The sequence below is a fragment of the Neoarius graeffei genome, chromosome 18 (assembly GCF_027579695.1).
Source record: "Neoarius graeffei isolate fNeoGra1 chromosome 18, fNeoGra1.pri, whole genome shotgun sequence".
NCBI lineage: Eukaryota > Metazoa > Chordata > Actinopteri > Siluriformes > Ariidae > Neoarius > Neoarius graeffei.
In genome coordinates this window covers 29,183,729-29,205,283 of record NC_083586.1, presented here as the reverse complement: position 1 = coordinate 29,205,283, position 21,555 = coordinate 29,183,729, and the positions used below count along the sequence as shown (strand labels likewise).

Here is a 21,555-nt window from a genome sequence, read left to right as displayed (position 1 = left end):
CAGTTCAAAGAAATTACTGGAAGCCCAAATATTGCCATGACATTCATATCCAAGATGACATTCATGTCACTGTATGTAAACTTCTGACCACAACTCTATTTTTATGAGTACGTGTCCAAACTTTTTGACTGGTACTGTATATATACACAATAGATTTTGTTAATTTTTTTGTGATTGCAGTATTTGAATGAAAATAATTTGCTTCACACCAGGGAAGGAACAAGTTGCTGGTTTTTTTCCAGTCTCATTTTTTGAAGGTGTTCATTATGTAAAGGTCAGTGCAGTTTCAGTCGTTTTCTGAAGCCATATTTAGTCTTGTCCTTTTGTATTTATATGCATCTGTTGAAAAGAACATGTCAGACTAAACTTTCTGGAAAAACAAGTTAAACTGTTATGTCTTGTCCTTAGACAAAGCAGGCTTCTCATTGAAGTGGCTAGACACCGCAAAGTTGTCTAAAAACGTACAAAATAATCTTCCACCACATAGAAAATCTCGTATGTACATTCAAAACTTTATTTATGGAATACAGTGTATAAAGCATAGTGTTTCCAGTCAAAGCAAATGTTCCATACACTTACACAGAGGAAGAAAAAGTCACACAAAAAAATGAATCCTGCTTTCTGTATCTACAATGCAGCGTCACTGCATCCCTAATGCCTTCCTAAACCTCAGTCAGAAAACTGCAACCACAATCACTTCATCTATTTAACCAACAAGAGTTATTTACGTTTTTTTTTTCCTTAAGTGATTACCCAGATAGCTCAAACTGATACAGGGGAAAAAAAAAAAAAAAAATCATCCCCCCCCAAAACATGTTCACAAGAACAGTGAGTTTCAGTTGAACATGTAGGTTGTTGAAAGACTCACCACAGCAGTGCAGATGCTTTAATGCATGCTAGATGGGTAATGTAGTTTGCGTCACATTCATCAGAAAAGCTGAGTGAGGGATTTCAGACTGAGAGGATTACTTACAGTGCAAAGACCCATCACTGGGGGGAAGAGAAAAAAAAAAAAGTCTGCTCACTTTAATCCATAACCAGAAAAGCTTTAGCAAGTAGCAACTGCTCCAAGATCATGTTTTATATGAATTAACCTACTTGTCTTTTTAAATCAGAGAAATAATGCTATAGATTACAACTGCGCTGCTTCCCATTTATACCAGTGTTCTTTGACTGGTTGCTAGGTCTTTCTAATATCCTTCTGTGCAACAATTCACAAAACCCTCATGAAAAGAACTGGCTTGCATGGACCCAATCTAATAACCCGCATCATAAAAACGGACTAAAGCAAAGCACAAGACGAGGATAAGAAAGGAGATTGGACTGTTTATCCAGGAGACATAAAAGAATTTCTGCTCATTTTTACCTCATTTCCTTCCATCCTCCATGTCTTTCACTTGTTATAGTGTAATCACACCCAGTTCTGCACTGCAGCAGAAAAGTAAGCGAGCAATGAGACATGAGAGAGAGAAGAAAAAAAAAAAGCCTCCGATGCCACAGTTCTAGGAAACTAGAGGCTGAAGGAAAGGTGATTTTTTTTTTTTGTTAACTTCACATGGGATTTTACAAAAACACAAACTTCACTGGTGAGAACATACAAACACATACAGTGAATCCCTAACTCCCAAACCCTAAAACACCCACGATCCTGAAAACCCATTACAAAAAACACATCCAACCATGTGAATCCAAACGGAAACTGAAATTAAATAGCATAGAAATATGGGGGGACGGGACAGACAGAGAAAAAGAGAGAGATCTGAAATGCATAGGATGAAAACATCTCAAGACAGAAATATACACACTGATTTTCCAGCCCCCAGTAGCTGGAGGAACTCAAAGTAAAAAATAAAGATCAATGAAAAACAATCACGGTTCTTGTAAATCATGTCTGTATAAAATCAAAACAAGAAAGCCAATTTAGTGAAATCATGAAACTGTAGTCATGTTCATGAGAAGATGCTGAAACCCTGCTAAAATGACACTACATGAGAAAGGACCCATTCAGACAACAGAGTTTTTCTTCATTTTTTTTTTATCATGCACTAAATAGGTACAGCTATTTTTTTCTGCATTACGACAATACATTAGACGTAACATAAGAAAAAGTTCTCTTTATCCATGATTTTTCTTTTTTTCTTGAAAAAAAAAATCTTAAAATTAAGTGTTCATTCAAGAGTACATTAGGGTTATCACTATAATCTTATCGTCATGATTTTAATCTGTTTTAATCCAACACAGCACAGCTGTCATCAAAGCACGCAACGGGATAAGGATAGGAAGTGAAGAAAGAAAGAACATGAGGAATAGTGTCTTTAACACCAATCAGTTATATCCCAGTGTTCAGCAGTTAAATTAGTGTAGGAATGGACAGTGCGGGGGATGCTCGCGCAAAATCCGAAAACTCTGATCGGAGATCAGCTAAGTTTCATTCTAAATCAAGAACAAAATTGCAATACCTGACCGTCAAACAGTGCTCAAGGGCATCTTCACTACATGTATAAATTTAAAAATAAAATTAAAAAAAAAAAGTTTGACCAGTTTATATGCATCTTTTTTGACAAGCGACCAATCACAAGTGATTGTGGTGCTTATGGCACCACAAGATATGTACTACAGGGAGTGAGTGTGTCCCTACACTGTCCAGAGTGGAGTAAAGAGGAAGGGGTTAAGGGTTGGGGGACTACAGCCTAGCACATGGATCATTAGTTCATCTGCTCAAAGAACTTATAGGTGGGATTCTCATAGCCATTCTGCTGCATCTTAGAAAGATGGCGCTCTTCTGGAGTGATGGCAGCATCCACCTGTAAGGGGAAAGGGACAAAAAAAAGAAAAAAAAAAGTTAAATAATTCAAAAGGTACAGCTGTGTGCATCTCTCATGGTGTCTGGGTGAAAAAGAAATGCATGATTTATGCACCACATACAAATATCCAGCCGGACATTTACACATCATCCAAACCGACTACAACAAGAGTACTCCGAGAGCACAATATCCTCCACTGGCAACTATGCCATAACTCTGGTAAAATGTGACTGAATTGAATGAAATTGCAATATGCGCATTACTGACATATAACAAAGAATCCTGTCAAATTTCATGAAATTCCTCCAAAAATTGAGAGACGAGTTGATTTTAGTCTAGGACCTGGCTTAGACATGTCTCATCTCATTATCTCTAGCCGCTTTATCCTTCTACAGGGTCGCAGGCAAGCTGGAGCCTATCCCAGCTGACTACAGGCGAAAGGCGGGGTACACCCTGGACAAGTCGCCAGGTCATCACAGGGCTGACACAGACAACCATTCACACCTACGGTCAATTTAGAGTCACCAGTTAACCTAACCTGCATGTCTTTGGACTGTGGGGGAAACCGGAGCACCCGGAGGAAACCCATGCGGACACGGGGAGAACATGCAAACTCCGCACAGAAAGGCCCTCGCCGGCCATGGGGCTCGAACCCAGACCTTCTTGCTGTGAGGCGACAGTGCTAACCACTACACCACCGTGCTGCCCCGGCTTAGACATGTATGCACATAATTTAGGAGAAGATAACGCAACTGTTCTGGGCTAATTTGACCCCAAGGAATAATTTGGGATGTGTGCCAAAACTGCTATCCAAGGCAAACAGCCTGAAAATTTACCAATCCAAGATGGCCGCAAGTATTACGGTATTGTGTTACGCTTCATGTTCCTGACCCTGGTTTATGTAACAAACAGTAATAACGTGATCCTAAAAGTTATACTGTTGGCTGTTAAACATTTCGGCTCTCAAGATATTGTTGCCTATTAAAGTAATAAGTTTTGTATTTTTCACTAAGTTAACATTCCATTGATCATAATAGTACGACTGAAAATACAATTTCTTTATATTAATCAAATGCCTGATTTCTTATACTCTCCTAAATTATGTGAATATGTCTCCCAATTCCATGTTCGAGCTAGGGTTATTCTGTTTTTCTCATGTTTTCTGTAAAACTGCAATTTTGGCCAATTTTTGGTGTTTTTAAATTTTTTTAAACCTTGCCCTTGACCATAGCTTGTTCCCTTTTCCTTCAATCACGAAAATGTCATCACTAATGGATTCCCCATACCCAAAAACCCATAAAATGAGGCATTGCACATACTTTTGTAGTGAGTGGGTCAAAAATTGATACTCAATATGGCTACTGGCGGCCATCTTGGATTGGTAATTTTCAGCCTGTTCGCCCCAGACAGCGATTTTGGCACACATCAAGTTACTCCTTGGGTTCAAATTAGCCTATAACAGTCGAGTTATCCTCTCCTAAATTGTGTGCATACATATCTAACCCAGGTCCTCTACCATTTCAGAAGGTGAGTACCCTTTCCCAGGGCAGACGGACATCGCCACAACATAATCCCACTTTGGGCCTTTTGGCCAGTGGGGGATAAAAATGTGAGAAAGGCCCACAAAACCAACATTCCCTCAAGATTTAAGCTAACTGTATTCAAGTACGTTTCATAACATGAGAAGAAATAAGAAAATAAATAAAACATGCATACTGTGCAAGTCCTAGGCACTCTATTTTCTTCCATACAAACTTTATAGATTTCTATTTTGACTTCATTATAAAGTCAGTACAAAAACATGTTAGGAGTTCCAAACGTTTGTTTTCCAGCACAAAATTAAATGTTACAGGGAGAAAAAGTTTGTATCTGAGCAGCATAAGAGCCCACATTTCAGATTAAAAAAAACCATAATGAAGGCTACTGGGTTTTGCTGAAAAAAAATTAAGAAGCAAGTGTGATAGTCAAAGTGTCCAGAAGAACCGTGGCTGGTTCTGTAAGATGCTCAGTAAAACCTACAGCTCATTTCCTTATAATAGGCGTATCAGACGCTCGCTGGCCAAGGTGTGAAAATTGTGCATGCAGACGCTCATCTGAGTTTCCAAATCTGTCAGTCATCGCTTAACTCTTGAATATTTTCTATCATTAAAAAGTTTATAATTTCTGCTTTCCAAAGAAATTTGTCTCCTTAAGACCTGTTCAGTACTTTGGGAGTAACGGCAGGTTGAAGTTGGTACAACGGAGTAAAAACTCTGCGAATGTGACTTTGGGAAACTGCCAGTGCTTTTTGAGTGATGAGCGCTCAGGCGCTCTCTCTCTCTTCTGATCTGTTTCCGACTGGATTACTCATGAATATCAATCAGATAACTTTTATAGAGATGTTCTGTAGCTCTCACCGTTTCTGATGACGTATTTAGCAAAATTTTCCATCAGCTAGTTTTGATGTTATGATTCATGGGAGACTTTGAAGTGAGTTTTCATAGCTTTACCTACTTATTTTTTTTAATCAAACTGATTCATATAAATAAATAAATAAATAAATAAATAAATAAAAACCCAAACAAAACAAACAAAAAACCCTGTAGTTGTTTTGATGAAAAATATTAAGATCTTAGTGGTCGGAATGAGATTTTAAAAAACCAGAAGTCAAACGTGAATGTCAATTTCAATTCAATGAATTGGAATTGTTTATTGGATGTGGATCTCAGATTTTTTGAGGTTCACCTTGAAAGCTGTGAATATAATCACTTATGTTCTTTCATATAAACACTTGTAAGCCCTACTTAGAAAATACAAAAGGCCTACAGAGCACAGAGGGAATTAGAAATAATCTTTTATTACTTTATTTTGATAGAGAACGGTAGATGTGAATGACATTCAGTGCTTATTTATGCAGATTCTATAATTAACACCGATTTCTCCTTCTTTGTGATGTATAGACTAGAGTTAAGATCAGCTTTATATTGCGCAAATAAAGTCATTTGGTGAAACTTTGAAGAACAGAGTGTACTGATTTAACATTTTTACATAATTAGCATTATTAATACTAATTCAATACTAATTTGCATAATCTGTTTTCACTAATTTTTCAAACTTTGTATTCAGTATACAAACCATCTATGTGCTGCCAATTTCCATGTAAATATCTTGAAAAATAGAAAAGTTAAGAAAAACATTTGATCTCATTAGTTAATGAGGCCATTTTGGACCATGTGATCCTCATGCACAATATTACAACAGACTTCTAAAAAATTAAGCCGTTTTTTCGATCTTTGATTTGTAATATCTCAAGAACGGATAAACGTATTTTAATTCTGTAAAACGTATGCTGTCCTGCATTCAATTCTGAATTCAATGAGAGCAGTTTCAAACAATTTGGATTGAATTTTCACCTGATATGCCTACTTATAAAACTGCACTCATTTTACCCGAGTATTTTTTTTAAAGCAAAGTTGGTCTCACGCCAAATATTGACTTCGTTTCATTTATTATGGTTTACTGCCGTTTATAGTATTTTTTTTTTTTACGTTGTAAATTTTTTTCAGTCATTTTTGGTGTACAGCATTCCTTTACATGTGTCTAAGACTTTGACAGATATACAACCCCTAGCAAAAAGTATGGAATCACCAGTCTTGGATGAGCACTCATTCACACGTTTTATTCTGTAGAACAAACTCCGATCACAAACATGATACAATAATAAAGTCATTCCAAAGTGCACCTTCTTGGCCTTCAGAAACACTAAAAGAAATGAAGAAAAAGCATTGTGGAAGTCAGTAAATGTTACTTTTATAGACCAAGCACAGGGAAAAAATATGGAAATCACTCAATTCTGAGGAAAAAAATATGGAATCATGAAAAACAGACAAACAAAAGAACATTCAAAACACATCACTAGTACTTAGTTGCACCACCTCTGGCTTTTATAACGGCTTGCAGTCTCTTAGGCATGGACTTGATGAGTGACAAACAGTATTCTTCATCAATCTGGTGCCAACTCTCTTTGATTGCAGTTGCCAGATCAGCTTTGCAGGCCGGAGCCTTGTCGTGGACCATTTTTTTCAATTTCCACCACAAGTTTTCTATTGGGTTGAGATCTGGACTATTGCAGGCCATGACATTGACTGGATGTGTCTTTCACCAAGGAATGCTTTCACAGTTTTTGCTCTATGGCACAATGCATTGTCATCTTGGAAAATTATTTCATCATCCCCAAACATCTTTTCAACTGAAGGGATAAGAAAACTGTCCAAAATGTCAATGTAAACCTGTGCATTTATTGAAGAAGTAACCACAGCCATCTCCCCAGTGCCTTTGCCTGACATGCAGCCCCATATCATCAAGGATTGTGGAAATTTGGATGTTTTCTTCAGGCAGTCCTCTTCATAAATCTCACTGGAACGGCACCAAACAAAAGTTCCAGCATCACCTTGTCCAATGCAGATTCGTGATTCATCACTGAAGATAACTTTCATCCAGTCATCCACAGTCCATGATTGCTTCTCCTTAGCCTATTGTAGTCTTGTTCTTTTCTGTTTAGGTGTCAATGATGGTTTTCTTTTAGCTTTCCTATCTGAAAATCCCATTTCCTTTAGGCGATTTCTCACGGTTCGGTCACATACTTGTACATTGACTCCAGCTTCCTCCCATTTATGCTTCATTTGTTTTGTTGTACTTTTTCGGTTTTCAAGACATATGGCCTTAAGTTTTTTTGTCTTGACGCTTTGATGTCTTCCTTGGTCTACCAGTACACTTGGCTTTAAAAACCTTCCCATGCTGTTTGTACTTGGTCCATATCTTAGATACAGCTGACTGTGAACAGCCCACATCTTTGGCAACCATGCATGAAGAGTTACCTTCTTTAAGAAGTTTGACAATCCTCTCTTTTGTTTCAAGAGACATCTCTCTTGTTGGAGCCATGATTCTTGCCAATCCACTTGGTCCAGCAGCCCTCCAAGGTGTGATAACTGCGCTGTTTCTAACTGCAGACTAACAAGCAAATCTAATCTGAGGCAGGTGTCAATTTAGGGAAAGGAAATTGACTGGGTGAGTCCTTATTTTCTACCTGAAAATTGAGTGATTCCATTTTTTTTTTTTCCCTGTGCTTGGTCTATAAAAGTAACATTTGCTGACTATCACAATGTATTTTCTTCGTTTATTTTAGTGTTTCTGAAGGCCAAGAAGTTGCACTTTGGAATGACTTTATTATTGTATCATGTTTGTGATCTCAGTTTGTTCTACAGAATAAAACGTCTGAATGAGTGCTCATCCAAGACTGGTGATTCCATACTTTTTGCCAGGGGTTGTATATGGAGACCGATTATTTTCCTATAACAGTATACCTAATAAATAAAAAAGGTGTTTTATTTCATCTTATACCACATCTATTTTCCAACTTGAAGAATTTATTTATTGGCCCTTGTACCTTTTATTAGTTTGTGGTTTCGTATGGAAAGTCCTCACAAAAAGTTAGCTCCTGTTACTGCTTTTGTTATAGCAGCTATAAACGGCCTTTCCCTATCTAGCTTCAAGTTACAGTTTGACCTCTGCCTATTACAAAGCACTGATACCAGAGGCTCCTTTCAAAATACTAAATCAAGGTCTCTTCCCTTAATCATATCAATGATTACATGTTTTCAGTCTGTTTATTTGGAGTGTCCCTGTGTCTCATTACTACAGAAACAAACAAGATACAAGACTGGAGGATTTCTTCAAGGTTTATGTGAAAACCTGTGTCATACAAATGTTCATGAAGTGCACTGCTTTGTCATTGCATGAAATTGGTGTCTAATCTTTTTAAATCTTATCTTGGAAGTTATTCTTTTATCTTGACATTCATGAAGTACTGAGAAATCCATCACATGTCCACCATTCATCTTATATTTGGGAAGCATTTTACTGAATGTGTATTTTATACAGATCCTTGCCAAATTCCATTCTTTCAGTTTCATACAGCAGATAAAATCTCAGATGAAAGGAAGAACACCACACAGACGTGAGGGTGCGCGCACACACACTGACCTCAATCACACCGTGGTGGATGGATGTGTACTGCTTCTTTCGCAGCATTACCAGGGTGATGACAATGACAGTCGCTATGACGATACCGCCTACCATCAGGCCAATAATAGCACCCTTGTTAGAGCTGACGTCTTCAGCGAAGAAAACCTATCATGTAAGAGAGAACAGAGAAAGGAAAATATGTTACCAAAAAAAAAAAGAAAGAAAATGGAAGGTGACATTCCACCATCTCCTGGTAGAGAGAATGCTGTCATTAGGAAGAACGCTCAAGTGAGGACACAGCAGCTGCCATCTCAGTAGGTCTGCGTTGCCATGCCAACTTGACCTAGTGGCATGGTAACAAGGATGAAGCTGCCCCTCTCCTGGCACTAGTTTATATCCGATCACAGGAGAGCAGGGGGCTGGTGTCCGGAAATGGTGATGTCAAGTGTGTGCACGTGTGTTAAAGTGAGGGAAGGCATAATTAGGGTAACTGTACAAGTGTGAGAGTGGCATTAGGCATGCACATTGCAAAAGACCACCTTTATACCCAAATCAGGGAAGTCTGTAATGTCAGGAGCCCTTTTTGCCTATGAATTGCAATTGGTGATGCAACCCCTGTGTATGGAAATGGCCTTTTAAGGTAAAGGGGATGGGGTGGTTGGTCAGAAAAATGGACGCCTTTATATAGTTTAAAAAAAAAAAGAAAAGGGACACATCCATCCCATAAATTCACGACATGGGTAGTTTGTGCATAACCATTTTTCTATTCAAGTTACATGAATAATTATGCGTCTATAAAACACTTCAAATTTACAGTAACTTCTTATGTAGCAGTTAGATTTATGAAGACGCTTTTGCTCAGAAACTTATAAAATACTGCCTATAAATTTGCCCCATGACTAAAGAGACACTTCTCCCTAGCCGGTCTACCAAAGCCATCTACCTGATGTTCTCCACATGAATGGGAAGCTGAATTGGGCAATGCTAATCACAACTAAATTATTTGTTATACCATTGTTATTAAATGACGCACTTCCTGTGCACGTGGATACGTACCCGTTTCTGGTGGTGCACTTCAAAAGCAGCATCATCTAGCTCCATGCCCATATCAGGAACATCCTCAGTCTTCAGACCAGATACTGAGAAAAGGAGAATGAAGGGTGTGTGAGGAATACAATAAGTATTAAAAATAAATAAATAAATAAAAATGGTTGTGTGCGCCCTATGGGTACATGCGGCTACTGCTTATAAATAAAATTGTTTTCTGATACCATGTCCGTATAGTAAATATAGCATACAGTTAAGGTCAAAATTATTAGCCCCCATGAAATTTTGGAACATTACTATAAAACTCCCCAAAATTTGTAACACTGAGGTAATTTAAAAATATCAACCATTCACAAGTGTTATTCCGTAGTATCTGGTGCATTTTGGAATGTAAGATTAATATTTAAGTATCCTTAATCTCAAATATAGTGAAAAATGGGGTGGTCAAAATTATTAGCCCCCATGCAATTTTCTTGCTTTTAAATCACACACGACCAGCCTGCCAGCTTTCAAGCCACACCTGTGCAGTCAATTAGCTCCCAGACAACTAGGGATCGACCGATATGTTTTTTTCAGGGCCGATACCAATAATTATGGAATTGGGATGCCGATAACCGATATGTGCAACCGATAAATGCAAACATTATAATTCACATGAAATTAAACATAGCACACACTGACAAAGACCTTCATATCCATGAAATGTATGTTTAATTGTAAAACTGAATATGAAATTTTGTGCAGGGAGATGCCAGCAGCATTTGTACAATAAAGTCAAACATTAGTTAGAATAAAATGAGAAATAAAATAAAATATTCACCAATAAAAAAATAAATCACTCCCTACTATATTACAGCTCACCATTTTCAGTGGAAAATAAATGAAAATACACTCTGGATTCTTTTACACTAAGAACTAAGTAAGACTTACCAACTTCAAGTAGTTTTTAAATAACAAACCAAGTGTAGGGAGCTGCCTGCAGCATTTTTTAAAAAGTAAAATCAAACATACAGTAAAGTAGGCTATCACTCCCTATTAGGAGCGGCTGCTCCTTTAAGAGTATATCGCTTTCCGAATCAGGAGCGCTAGCGAGGAGAATCACTTGCGCAAGAATTATAAATACTAGTCACACCTGGCTTGTTTAAATGTTCAAATAGCGCTTTATAAAGTTGCCTTGACCGCCTCTCTGTATGGCTGTCATTCTACTGTTCGAGTAGAACTCCTGACACATTCACAACGTTTCCAGACGGGGATTTAAAAATGACTGCAGCCTACGTTATGCTGTTTCAGCGAGACTAGTTGGTTGTAGGCTAATTCAAGTGCTTCCTTCCGTAAGCTAAGTTTGCCTGGCTACACAGATGCAAATGGATAATTTTAACGAGTAGTAGATGAAGAATGTAAACATATAATGATGTTGTGCTTTTGCAACTTCTGTGTTTGTGACTTATTGCGGCAAAAGCAGCATGTCCTTACCTTGATACGGGCGCCTTGAAACAGTTCAGAGTGTTTAGCTGCGCGTGTCGATTGGCTATATCTCTTGTGCCAAACAAATCAGATGTTGTGGTGGGCGGGACCGTGTTCTTGAACTCAGAGAGGCGAGTGCAGGAAAGGACGTGCAGTGACAGTCGCGTTAGGAACGAAATGGCTGCAAAAAGGCATGTTATCGGCATATCGGTGGAAATTATGGCCGATACCGATAACCCTAAAAATGCAGAATATCGGCCCGATATATCGGTCGACCCCTACAGACAACACCTGAACATCCAATCAGCATTGATTGTTACTTAAGGGACTCGAAAGAACAGGCCTAGAGGCAGTTGAACACATTTCTGAGAGGGGTCTGCGTTTAAAGCCATGCCGAAGACAAAAGAAATCACTCTGGACCTCAGAAAGAAAATAGTTGAGGCCCATACCAAAGGAGAAGGCTATACTGTCATTTCTAGATGCTTCACAGTCTCTAGAACAGCTGTGCAATGCATCATTGCAAAGTACAAGGGGTTCCATTTTGTGCGTAACAAACCTGGGCGTGGATGAAAATGCAAATTCTCAATCCCAAGAGAGAAAAATCATCAGGAATGTTGGCAAGAATCCCCACACATCCACCAAAATGATTGTTGCTGACCTTGCCTCTTCTGGGGTTGAGGTCTCGAGGAAGCCAGTAGCGAGGGCTCTTCATCGTGGAGGGCTCCGAGGTCATTGCCCAAGAAAAACCCCATTACTCCAAAAGCGGCATCTCAAAGCCAGAATGAACTTTGCCCATGCACATTTGAAAGTTAAAAGATGAGTTTTGGAAGTCTGTCCTTTGGTCTGATGAGACTAAACTGGAGCTGTTTGGGCACATGGATGTTGCCTTTGTTTGGTGAAAGAAGGACGAGGCCTACAACCCCAAAAATACAGTTCCCACTGTGAAACATGGTGGTGGGAGCATCATGTTATGGGGTTGTTTTGCTGCCTCAGGCACAGGGAGCCTTGTTCAGGTGCATGGGATCATGAAAAAGGAAGATTATGTTGACATTTTGAGGGATAACATCAAGACATCTGCTCTTAGTCTAGGCTTAGGTCGCTGCTGGGTCTTTCAGCATGATAATGACCCAAAGCACACATCGAAAGTGGTCCAAAACTTCCTAAAGGACACTAAAATCAAGGTCCTGGAGTGGCCTGCACAGAGCCCAGACCTCAATCCCATTGAGAATCTATGGCACATGCTCAAAACAAAAGTCCATGCCCGAAAACCATGCAATTCGGACCAGCTAGAGCTCTTTGCCAAGGACGAATGCGCCAAAATACCTACAGAGACATGTGCCAACCTTGTAAAGGACTATCCAAAGAGGTTGATGTCAGTTGTGGCACAGAAAGGGTACACTACTGACTATTGATTGTCAGGGGGCTAATAATTTTGACCATGTCATTTTTCTGTTTTCTTGTCACAAGTCAGAGCATGAATAAAATATCATCAAACTTGGTGGCCATTCTGTCTTTTCTCTTTTGGAATCATAAACTATACACATTTTTGGAAATTGTCATTTTCATGGATAAACAAAGGGTTGTGTCTGATTTCACGAAGGGGGCTAATAATTTTGACTAACTGTATATACATGTTCTCAAATGATCCTCGCCTCACCTCTTGCAAGCATCATCAAGCTGTGAGCAGCATCAGGGCTTGGAGTATTTTGGTTACCAATTTTGTTTACTGTTTCTCATTCAAAATACAGTGCTGTGAACTATACTTTCAAAATGGTAAGAAAGCACTTGTACATTAATCGTCTTAGAAGCATTATTTAGTACTAATGAGCACATTTTGTTTCACAAGTGTAGTGTAAAGACTAAAATAAAAAATTAAATTAAAAATTAAACCGAACAGCAGAAGTTTGATATTGGCTTCTCAGTACATCTACCAAAAAGCTCAAAAAAAGACAAAAAACCTTTGACCTTTCAGAAGGCCCAAACAAAAGCTGTGATAATCAAAAGGTAAATTTTCTTAAAATAAACACCACTTAGGGGTCATCCATAATTTTCATCATTATCACGAGCGTACAAACCGTACGCGGGGGGGGGGGGGGGGGGGGGGGGGGGGGGTTAATGACCAGGCGTACACTTTTTAAAAATGAAAAAATGATGATCCGTCAATGTGCGAATCGGCGGCCGCCATGTTAAAAATTTCGCACCACATCGGTCTTGCCAGCTAGCTCTACACGCTTTCTTTCTTCAATACGACAACAATGGCTGACCCAGATTTTGACCGCGTTTATAAATTTGTGAATAGCAGAAATACCGCTATTCACAAGACTCCTTCAAACGAGTACGAGCAGTTTTTAAACATTTATTGTTTCCTGCATTCATCTGAGAGGAGGCAGTTAGGGCAGGACAGGCTGCTTGGAAAGAATCAAAAACGAACGTTTCAAAGCCAAAAGGCAACAGCTCCCCTTAAAAAGACAATTCCTAATTTTCAAAAATCAGACCCTCCAGGATGTTGCGATTTGCAAATTCAACCGATCCCTGCAAATTCAGGGCGGTGTTGCAATTATACCCAATCACCGAAACTTTCCCGCAAATTTGACCAATCGTTGGCGTCGTCTTGAGGTGACGTCGACAAACTACCTTCCGCCTTACTTCCAGTGTTGCCAGATTGGGCGGTTTCCCGCCCAGTTGGTGGGTTTCAAGTGCATTTTGGCGGGTTTTGAACATATTTTGGGCTGGAAAACGTCAGCAATATCTGGCAACACTGCTTACTTCCGTGTATATGTTCAAGAGAAGCAGCATGTATGAGTCAGTGTTTATATAGGCTTAAATTCTGTTACTGAAAGTGTGTTATGTTTACAGTGAAGGACTGTGTGCACTTTACATTATTTATTTTTTACTTAATACAAGAAATTAATGGATGCCAACATTTTTACCAAAATGGTATTTTATTTTCCATTGTTTAGGCAGCTTCAGCATCATACTGTGAGATTCTGTTCAAATTGTTTTTTTTCTTCTATGAAGCCTGAGCCATTTATTTTATTAGTTTATAATTGTTGTTTAATTTAGTCTTCAGGAGAGACTGCCTGCACACAGTACTAGTATTAATAGTTTTTTTTTCTTACATGAAAGCTGAGGCATTTATATTATATTTTAAGGTAACTTCATGTTGTGCTGTGAGGTTCTCTGCACTTGAACTTTTGAACCAACAGGTGCATTTGGAGAAGTAAAGCCTATTTTTCTGCATTTTTGTAGTCCTGGTAATCTTTTATATTGGTAAAGTTGTTTATAGGACCATTTCTCAGTGTCTGTTTTTTTTAATCAATAGTTTTTCAGTAATAACTTAATATTTAACATATCACTCAATTTTAATCACAAAAAGAGAAAATCGCAACAATTTCTCGCAACTTTCACTTCCTCCCGCAATGTAATTGCAACGAAAACCTAAACACCGCAACTTTCATCGCAATTTTTTGGAACCCCCCCCGCAACATCAGACATTTTAGCCCGCAACAATCACAAAAAAGGCCTGCGAAATCCTGGGGGGACTGTAAAATGAATCGCCTGCTTTCTATGAAAACTTCTGGACCCGTCTTGTGTCTTCTTTTCTTCTCTTGTGAATCTTTGTATTGTCCTGTCATCCGATTTTAATAAAAAGTAATACAAGACATGGTTTTATTTTGAATTCCTATTCCACGTAGATCCATCATCTTTTTTTTGTCCGCCAATGTACACTTTGGGGGGAGGGAGGGGGGTTGCTCAAAAGTCTACTCTTTGTAGACTCATGATAATGATGAAAATTATGGATGACCCCTTACTTGATATTGAAATCAGCAGCCTTGGCAAACCATGAAGTGAATTTCGTTTATCTTTTTATCTGCCGATTATCTTCCGATACTACGAAGTTATAACAAGGTTTCTCTTATTTCATTTCTGGTTGGTTCCGAAATTTATGAAGTAGAAGAATGGGTAATCGAACTTGATCAGGATAAGTGCTGATTGGTTACGAAGTTTCACTATTATTACACTCATTCTTACAGCATGACATAGTGGCTTCGCCACTCGTTCTTGTGTACCTTTGATAACGCAAGATCAACTGTTTGTATCACGAGATCACGATTCGCCGTTCTGGTGATTGTAATGCTTATGCATATGCGCAGTGCGCTGTTGTTACACTCATTCTTACATCACGATGACATAGTGGCTACTGCCTCGCTTCACCTCTATGATGCAGTAGCCACAAAAATCTATGCATAAAATTAAATGTGGTCTGAAAATAACAGTTAATGTTTTTTGTTGAAGCCTTCAGTACAGGATTTCCTTTTAAATGAATTATAAAAACTCTAAAGAAGCCAAGATTGTCATAATCACAATACTATAGTAACACTCACAGCAATATTATTCATATAAAAGTGTATGCCTTTAAATTGCTTAAAGGTGCAGTTTGTAATTTTTAAGGTGAAGGCTATTTAACGGTTTCACTTCAAAGGCAATTCATCTCACGAGCACCAAGCAGATACGAGAACTTATAATCCGATTACAAAATTACAAACTGCTTCTTTAATTCATTGAAAATGAACAGGTTTCAGTAGTCTATTGTATTAGAAATGCAGGATGATGACATGTTAATCAGTGTACCTGGGTGAGTAGGAAGCCCTCTGTCAGGGAAGGGACGAACATCAACAGGCTCAACTGCACATAGATAAGAGTTCATTGTAAGAATAGATGGTACTGTATATTAGATATCGACCGTTTGTGCATGACTTCGCGCATCACGTGATAATTACACCTGGGGGTCAGACACACACGGTCTTTCGTGTAAGCAAGGCTTAATCTGTCCTCAATATGGCTCATTTTTGCACGGTTTTTGGTTGTTCAAATAGAGAAACAGATAAAAGGTATTACCGTCTCCCCGCTATCAAGAAAAATGTTAACAAAGAGAAGCAAATTCTTCAAGAACAATGAAGAAACGAGCAGTTAAAGAGAGTACGATGAGAGGAGCCAAGCCTGAAAACTCCAGAGAAATTCGTGATTGTATTCAGAATGCATTTTTAAAAAAATAGAAAGTCGGAAGTGAGTATGGAAGAGTTTGCTTAAGAATCTCATTTTATTTTTTTCCTGCTCGTATTCCAGTTAGCTCCTTCATGAAGGTGTTTGATTTTCTTATAGGTGAAGCAGCTTCCTTATTTGACACGGAAAACCCAGATTGGTTTCAAACAACTCCGGGATAACTCAGTAAAAACCCCAAGGAGCGACATGCGCGATATATCCTGAAAGAACAGAAAAGATTAAGAGCAGAGCGCGCTGAAGCTTTGCTTCTGTTATCAGAGGAACCCAGTCCTGTGCACTACATCACCACGGAGCCAGAGTGTAGAAATGAACCTACAGTTCGAGAGAGTTCCACACACACACACACACACTGAACTTTACAACAGTTGCATGCATGCAAACTGGAAATAAATCGACTAAGGCAGGAAAAACTATTTTGGATAAAATTCTTATTGTCCGTTACACACTTATCAATGATCTATGTGACTTAGTTGTGCCTTTTGAATCGAGAATAAATGAAGAGGGAACTGAACATTAACCATTTATTGAAATTATTACTACGAGGGTGATTATAGTTACTGTATGACTACAGCTACAACTGGAATGTGCCGATTCCTTTAGCGTTTGTAATTATTGTACCATCCACTATTAGATAAAATTAAATCTTACAATATTGTTTGAAAGTCTCGAGTTATTTTACAAATAAACACTTGATATTGTTTTAACAATAATAAGCGTCACTGTATAAATGATAGAGTGCAAATAGCTCTGTAACTAGATGTCCTTGGGGTTGTTGAGTCCTTTGAGAGGAAATGCTTTGGCTTTCGCAACATTCTGTTCCCAAAAACTGACGTCAGGAAATAGTCTTTCTACAAAGGTTTTCTTGCTTTTGTATTTTTATTTTTTTTTTAAAACACTGTTCTTCCATATCGGGACTCTTCAGGGTGAAAAAGGTGGTATATTCCACCATGTGGCTAACGCTAAGCCACAAACCTGTATACCGTCACTAGTCATTTCAAGGAATTTTGTATGGCTCATAACCACTAATAACCTCTAATTTCCACGTATAGCTATGCTTCGCTCCTTTCTGACTAAGATTATCGACGTAATCCAGTAGTTGAGCTTTTTTTAGCTGTAGTTTTCTTTGGACATCTTCGCTTGGCTTCAGTATGTGAACAAAGTTCGCTTGTCCCCTAGGTATAGGGTAGTGATGGGTGCTAACAAACGTGACGTCAGTGCAAGGGGTCTATAGGGTGTTGCAAGTTCTCATGAGTGTGGAGTGTAGTGTTTCTGGAATGCATTACTAAATACACATATTTGGATGAATATAAAAGGTCAGACCTTTCGGTTGACTCCCAGATAAATGTAGCGTTTTAGAATAGATGACATGGCTTAGCATTCATTTAAAGTGCTGATGACACGTTTTTGACATCTTTGGCGATGTTTTATAACAAAGTAATTCCCGATGATCCATATATTAATTCACGAAGGCGCCTATTTTACAAGTTATGATAAAAAACGCGGCTATTTGGGCAAATTTGACGGGGCTGCAGCACCCAGGAGACGAATGAGGAGGAGGAGCTATATGACGTCAGCAAAAGAACCTTCCTCCTAACTTACCAGTTTGTTGTTGATGCAGCAGGTGTTCAGTTTATCATTATTAGTATTTTTATTAGACATACACATACATACATACATATATATATATATATATATATATATATATATATATATATATATATATATAAATAAAAAGTTATTATGCCTTCGCGTTGTGTTGCCGGCTTTTGCTCCAAAACCCACAAGGATGGGGTAAGTTTATTCAAGTTTCCCAGAGATCCCAAGCTGCATGCGAAGTGGGTGAAGCAAGTCAGGCGCACTCGTGACAAGTGGGAGCCCTCACCAACATCCGTCCTGTGCTCTGAACACTTCGATTTGGATTGTTTTGACACCCTTCCCAGCTTAAAAGAATCTCTTGAGTGTGCAGTTCAGCACAAACGTGTGTTGCTGCCATCAGCAGTGCCTACAGTATTCCGGAGGGGGTCTACTAGTAGCTATGCCGGATCCAGCAGTCGCCTGGGACAAGGCGACTCCTCCAAAGACAGTCCTCCTGTCAGAACGTGTGTTGAGAAACGACATAAGATAAAGGTACGTAGAGCTATAGAGTGCTCCGACATGATGCTAAAAATAGTAACACTGCGGTCTGCGCGGCCATCTTGGAAGTGACTCACTCCAGAGCGCTCAGAGTACACATCATAGAGTACACATTCATGATAATCATAAATGTAATCATAAAGTCGGCGTGATATCAGTGATGTATTTGCTTGTGAAAGCTTGCGGCTTTCATGTAACTGCCGCCTAGCAACGAGAGGCAAAAGGGTAAAGAGGGTAGGCTATCATAGATTCTATTCGGAAGAGATCAATACATGATTGCTTAAAAATTAGGTATTTTAACAATTTGCATCTGTTTTGTGATTATCGTGACACTTGTGTGTTATATAGAACTGTATGTCTTATCAGCACGTCGAGGATCTTCCACCGGAGGCTTTAGCGTAGCAACACTACACTTTACCCTTTGCCATGCGTTGTTAGGGAACGGTAGCAAGTACCCCGATGACCGACTTCAAGAATATGTAGAAAACATTTAGAAATTATACTTTCCAAAAGTCATTTGAGCTTAGTGTATTGCATTTCCATTTATATTGTAGGTTCTTGCTGATGTTTTTGCGGAGTATGACGCAGCTGCTGAATCAGAAGCTGCAGAGTTTGTATGTACTAGTTGTGAACATTCACATTATTATCAATCTCATTTATTTAAAATCAGATAAAATCATGCCATCATGATCACTGCTTAAAGTACCAGTATTTGGTTGTTGAAGAGCTAGCACTAGAGAGTTCACCGGCGTTTTCATGCGCCATTTCCATTGAGTAGAACAGCCAGTGAACCGCAGCGTGTTCTTCCGCTGACGTCACAACATGGCCGCGAGCCACGGACCCAGTTTTCTTGCGCTGTGCAATTAAGAGTTGGATATTCGTGTAACAGCTTCTTTTCACATAATAACAGAAATCTAACACGTTTGCCATGTTGTATAGTTTATTTAAGAAATTGCACAGAGTCATGTTCGTGTCATCAGCACTTTAAGGCTATGATCATTGCATAAGCTACATGTGACGATCTGAAGATATTGTGTCTGTAATTAGGCATGTCCTGCAATAACAGGTCTTTTAAGTGCAAAACTGAGCGGCTCACGCTAACATACTGGTAGCAGAAGGGTAAGATTATTTATTTCTTTCTTTTCCCTTCTGTTCCTCTTTTAATAGTTTTTTTTTGGTATTATAGTTAAATTAAATAAAAAAATATTTTTCTTTTAATGCGATTGCTGTTTTGCTGGTATACTGGAGCAGATTAAATATATATACTCCCACTGTCCAATTTATTAGGAAACGCATGCAGTTATCTAAATCAGCCAACGATGTGGTGGAGGATCACTCCCCCCTCCCCGTTCTGATGTTTGACGTGAACATTAACTGAATCTCTTCACCTGTATCTGCGTTGTGCTGCTGCTACATGACGGCATGAAAGTGCAGGCATTCCTAATAAAGTGGCCAGCAAGTGTATACACATTGCGCAAGTCTGTAGCACATTGCTGTGTACAGTGTCAGCTGAATGTGCCGTGCATGCGACCGTGCAACTGTTCACTCAATCTTTACAGTTTAGATCAAAACGCAGCTTCGCTTCTTGAACAGAATCTCTAAAAGTTATGGCCTTGAGGTTAGCTCTCTAAACAGAAGTATAGCAGCATCGTCTATGAACACTGTAGGACCGTATGAGTGTGTACCATGGTTCTGAGTGTTGGGCTGGTTGAAGCTTTCAGGGTGAATGAAGCCCAGGTGCTCGGAGTCCTCGGAGGGCAGTAGGTCGAATGGGGCGGTGCTGTCGGGCATCAGTGCGTCATTGCCGTAGCTCACCCTCACGTCGCTCTGCAGTGAAGCCAATTGTGCCGACATCTCCTGCTGCTCACGCTGTAACATATCTGAGATGGAGGGAACAAAAACAGATTAAACACCCTGAAACACTTAGTTTAGATGATGAATTAATTCATTCTGGCACTATAGTGCAGTATTGTAGCCTTCACGGCTCTCATGAAGAGGTTTCAGTGAATCAGAACGATATTAATAATGACAGCCTTGGGGGAGAGAGAAGAGGAGGGGGGGGGGGGAGGTCACGAGCCTATCTAGTGTATTGTTTCTTCAAGTAACCTTGCAGTAAATACAATTTAAAATTCTACAGTTGTGAATGAGGGCTTTACAAACATCAACATTTGTTGATTGGCTGATATAGAAGGCGTCCCTGCCTGTATGGAACAGCCACCACTGTGTTAAGGGCTGCTTTTACAACAAGTGTTGGATCTTGTATGAGTGAAACAAGCAGTTATCCAAGTCCTAAAATAACAGACTCTGTGAAATGCATTTCAAATAGTCTTAATAAAGAAAAGCAAGTACCGGTAGTATACGTTTACATCAACATTCAGCTTTGAAAAATTCACTGGATGCCCATCTTATCCCTGACTCAGTGTGGGAAATCAGGAATTTTAAGCAGACGGTCATAGGACAGAAGAGTCTGAAACGTTCTCGGTCCGTCCAAATGACGGATGTGGCCAGGGGTCACATTGTTGCTGAAGGGCTTTAGTTGCCTGGAGAGGCTTCTCAGCTATTTCCAGGCACATTTTTGTGATCTTCAAAGGCCAAAGTACACGAGACATTAGTTGCTAATTACAATACAAATTGAATATAATTTACAAGAAAAATGTCAGAAGATTCAAGAAAAACCATGCTTAAACTTCTACCCAAGAAAACAGGAGCACACACAGGTTAGCTCCATGTCGAGGAAAAAAAAAAAAAAGTATGGGGGGGGGGAGCCCGAGGACGATCCAGTTGGTTACAACTTACTGGTACTCATATATAGGAACCAGGGCTTTGAACCGGTTCAAGGAACGAAAACGAAAACTGGGAACTTTTTCTATTTCACATGGAACAGAAACGAAACCAGAAACTTTATTATTTATGTTCCGGAACAGAAACGCTTATTAAAAATAATGGTAATCGGTTAATACCGGTTTTTATTTCGTTCCTCAAAGTTTCCGTAGCCTACAAATAAAAAAGTCATTCTTCTCCTGCGCAAGTTTCTATGACC

At 39.1% G+C, this 21,555-nt stretch overlaps 1 protein-coding gene across 3 annotated transcripts in view; it reads right to left on the bottom strand.

Annotated features, from left to right (window-relative positions):
* Positions 1 to 493: 493 nt before the first annotated feature.
* The window catches only part of appa (amyloid beta (A4) precursor protein a), a 117,549-nt gene continuing 96,487 nt past the window's right edge, over positions 494 to 21,555 (bottom strand). For 2 of the 3 annotated variants that reach the window (XM_060898645.1, XM_060898643.1), the window contains 5 exons: positions 20,201 to 20,395; positions 15,951 to 16,004; positions 9,864 to 9,946; positions 8,826 to 8,972; positions 494 to 2,804 (listed from right to left, as the gene is read on the bottom strand). In XM_060898645.1, the coding sequence (XP_060754628.1) occupies positions 2,706 to 2,804; positions 8,826 to 8,972; positions 9,864 to 9,946; positions 15,951 to 16,004; positions 20,201 to 20,395 (578 nt within the window). In that variant the 3' untranslated portion in view covers positions 494 to 2,705. The remainder of the gene's footprint in view (positions 2,805 to 8,825; positions 8,973 to 9,863; positions 9,947 to 15,950; positions 16,005 to 20,200; positions 20,396 to 21,555) is intronic. The other variant, XM_060898644.1, reaches the window with a different exon arrangement.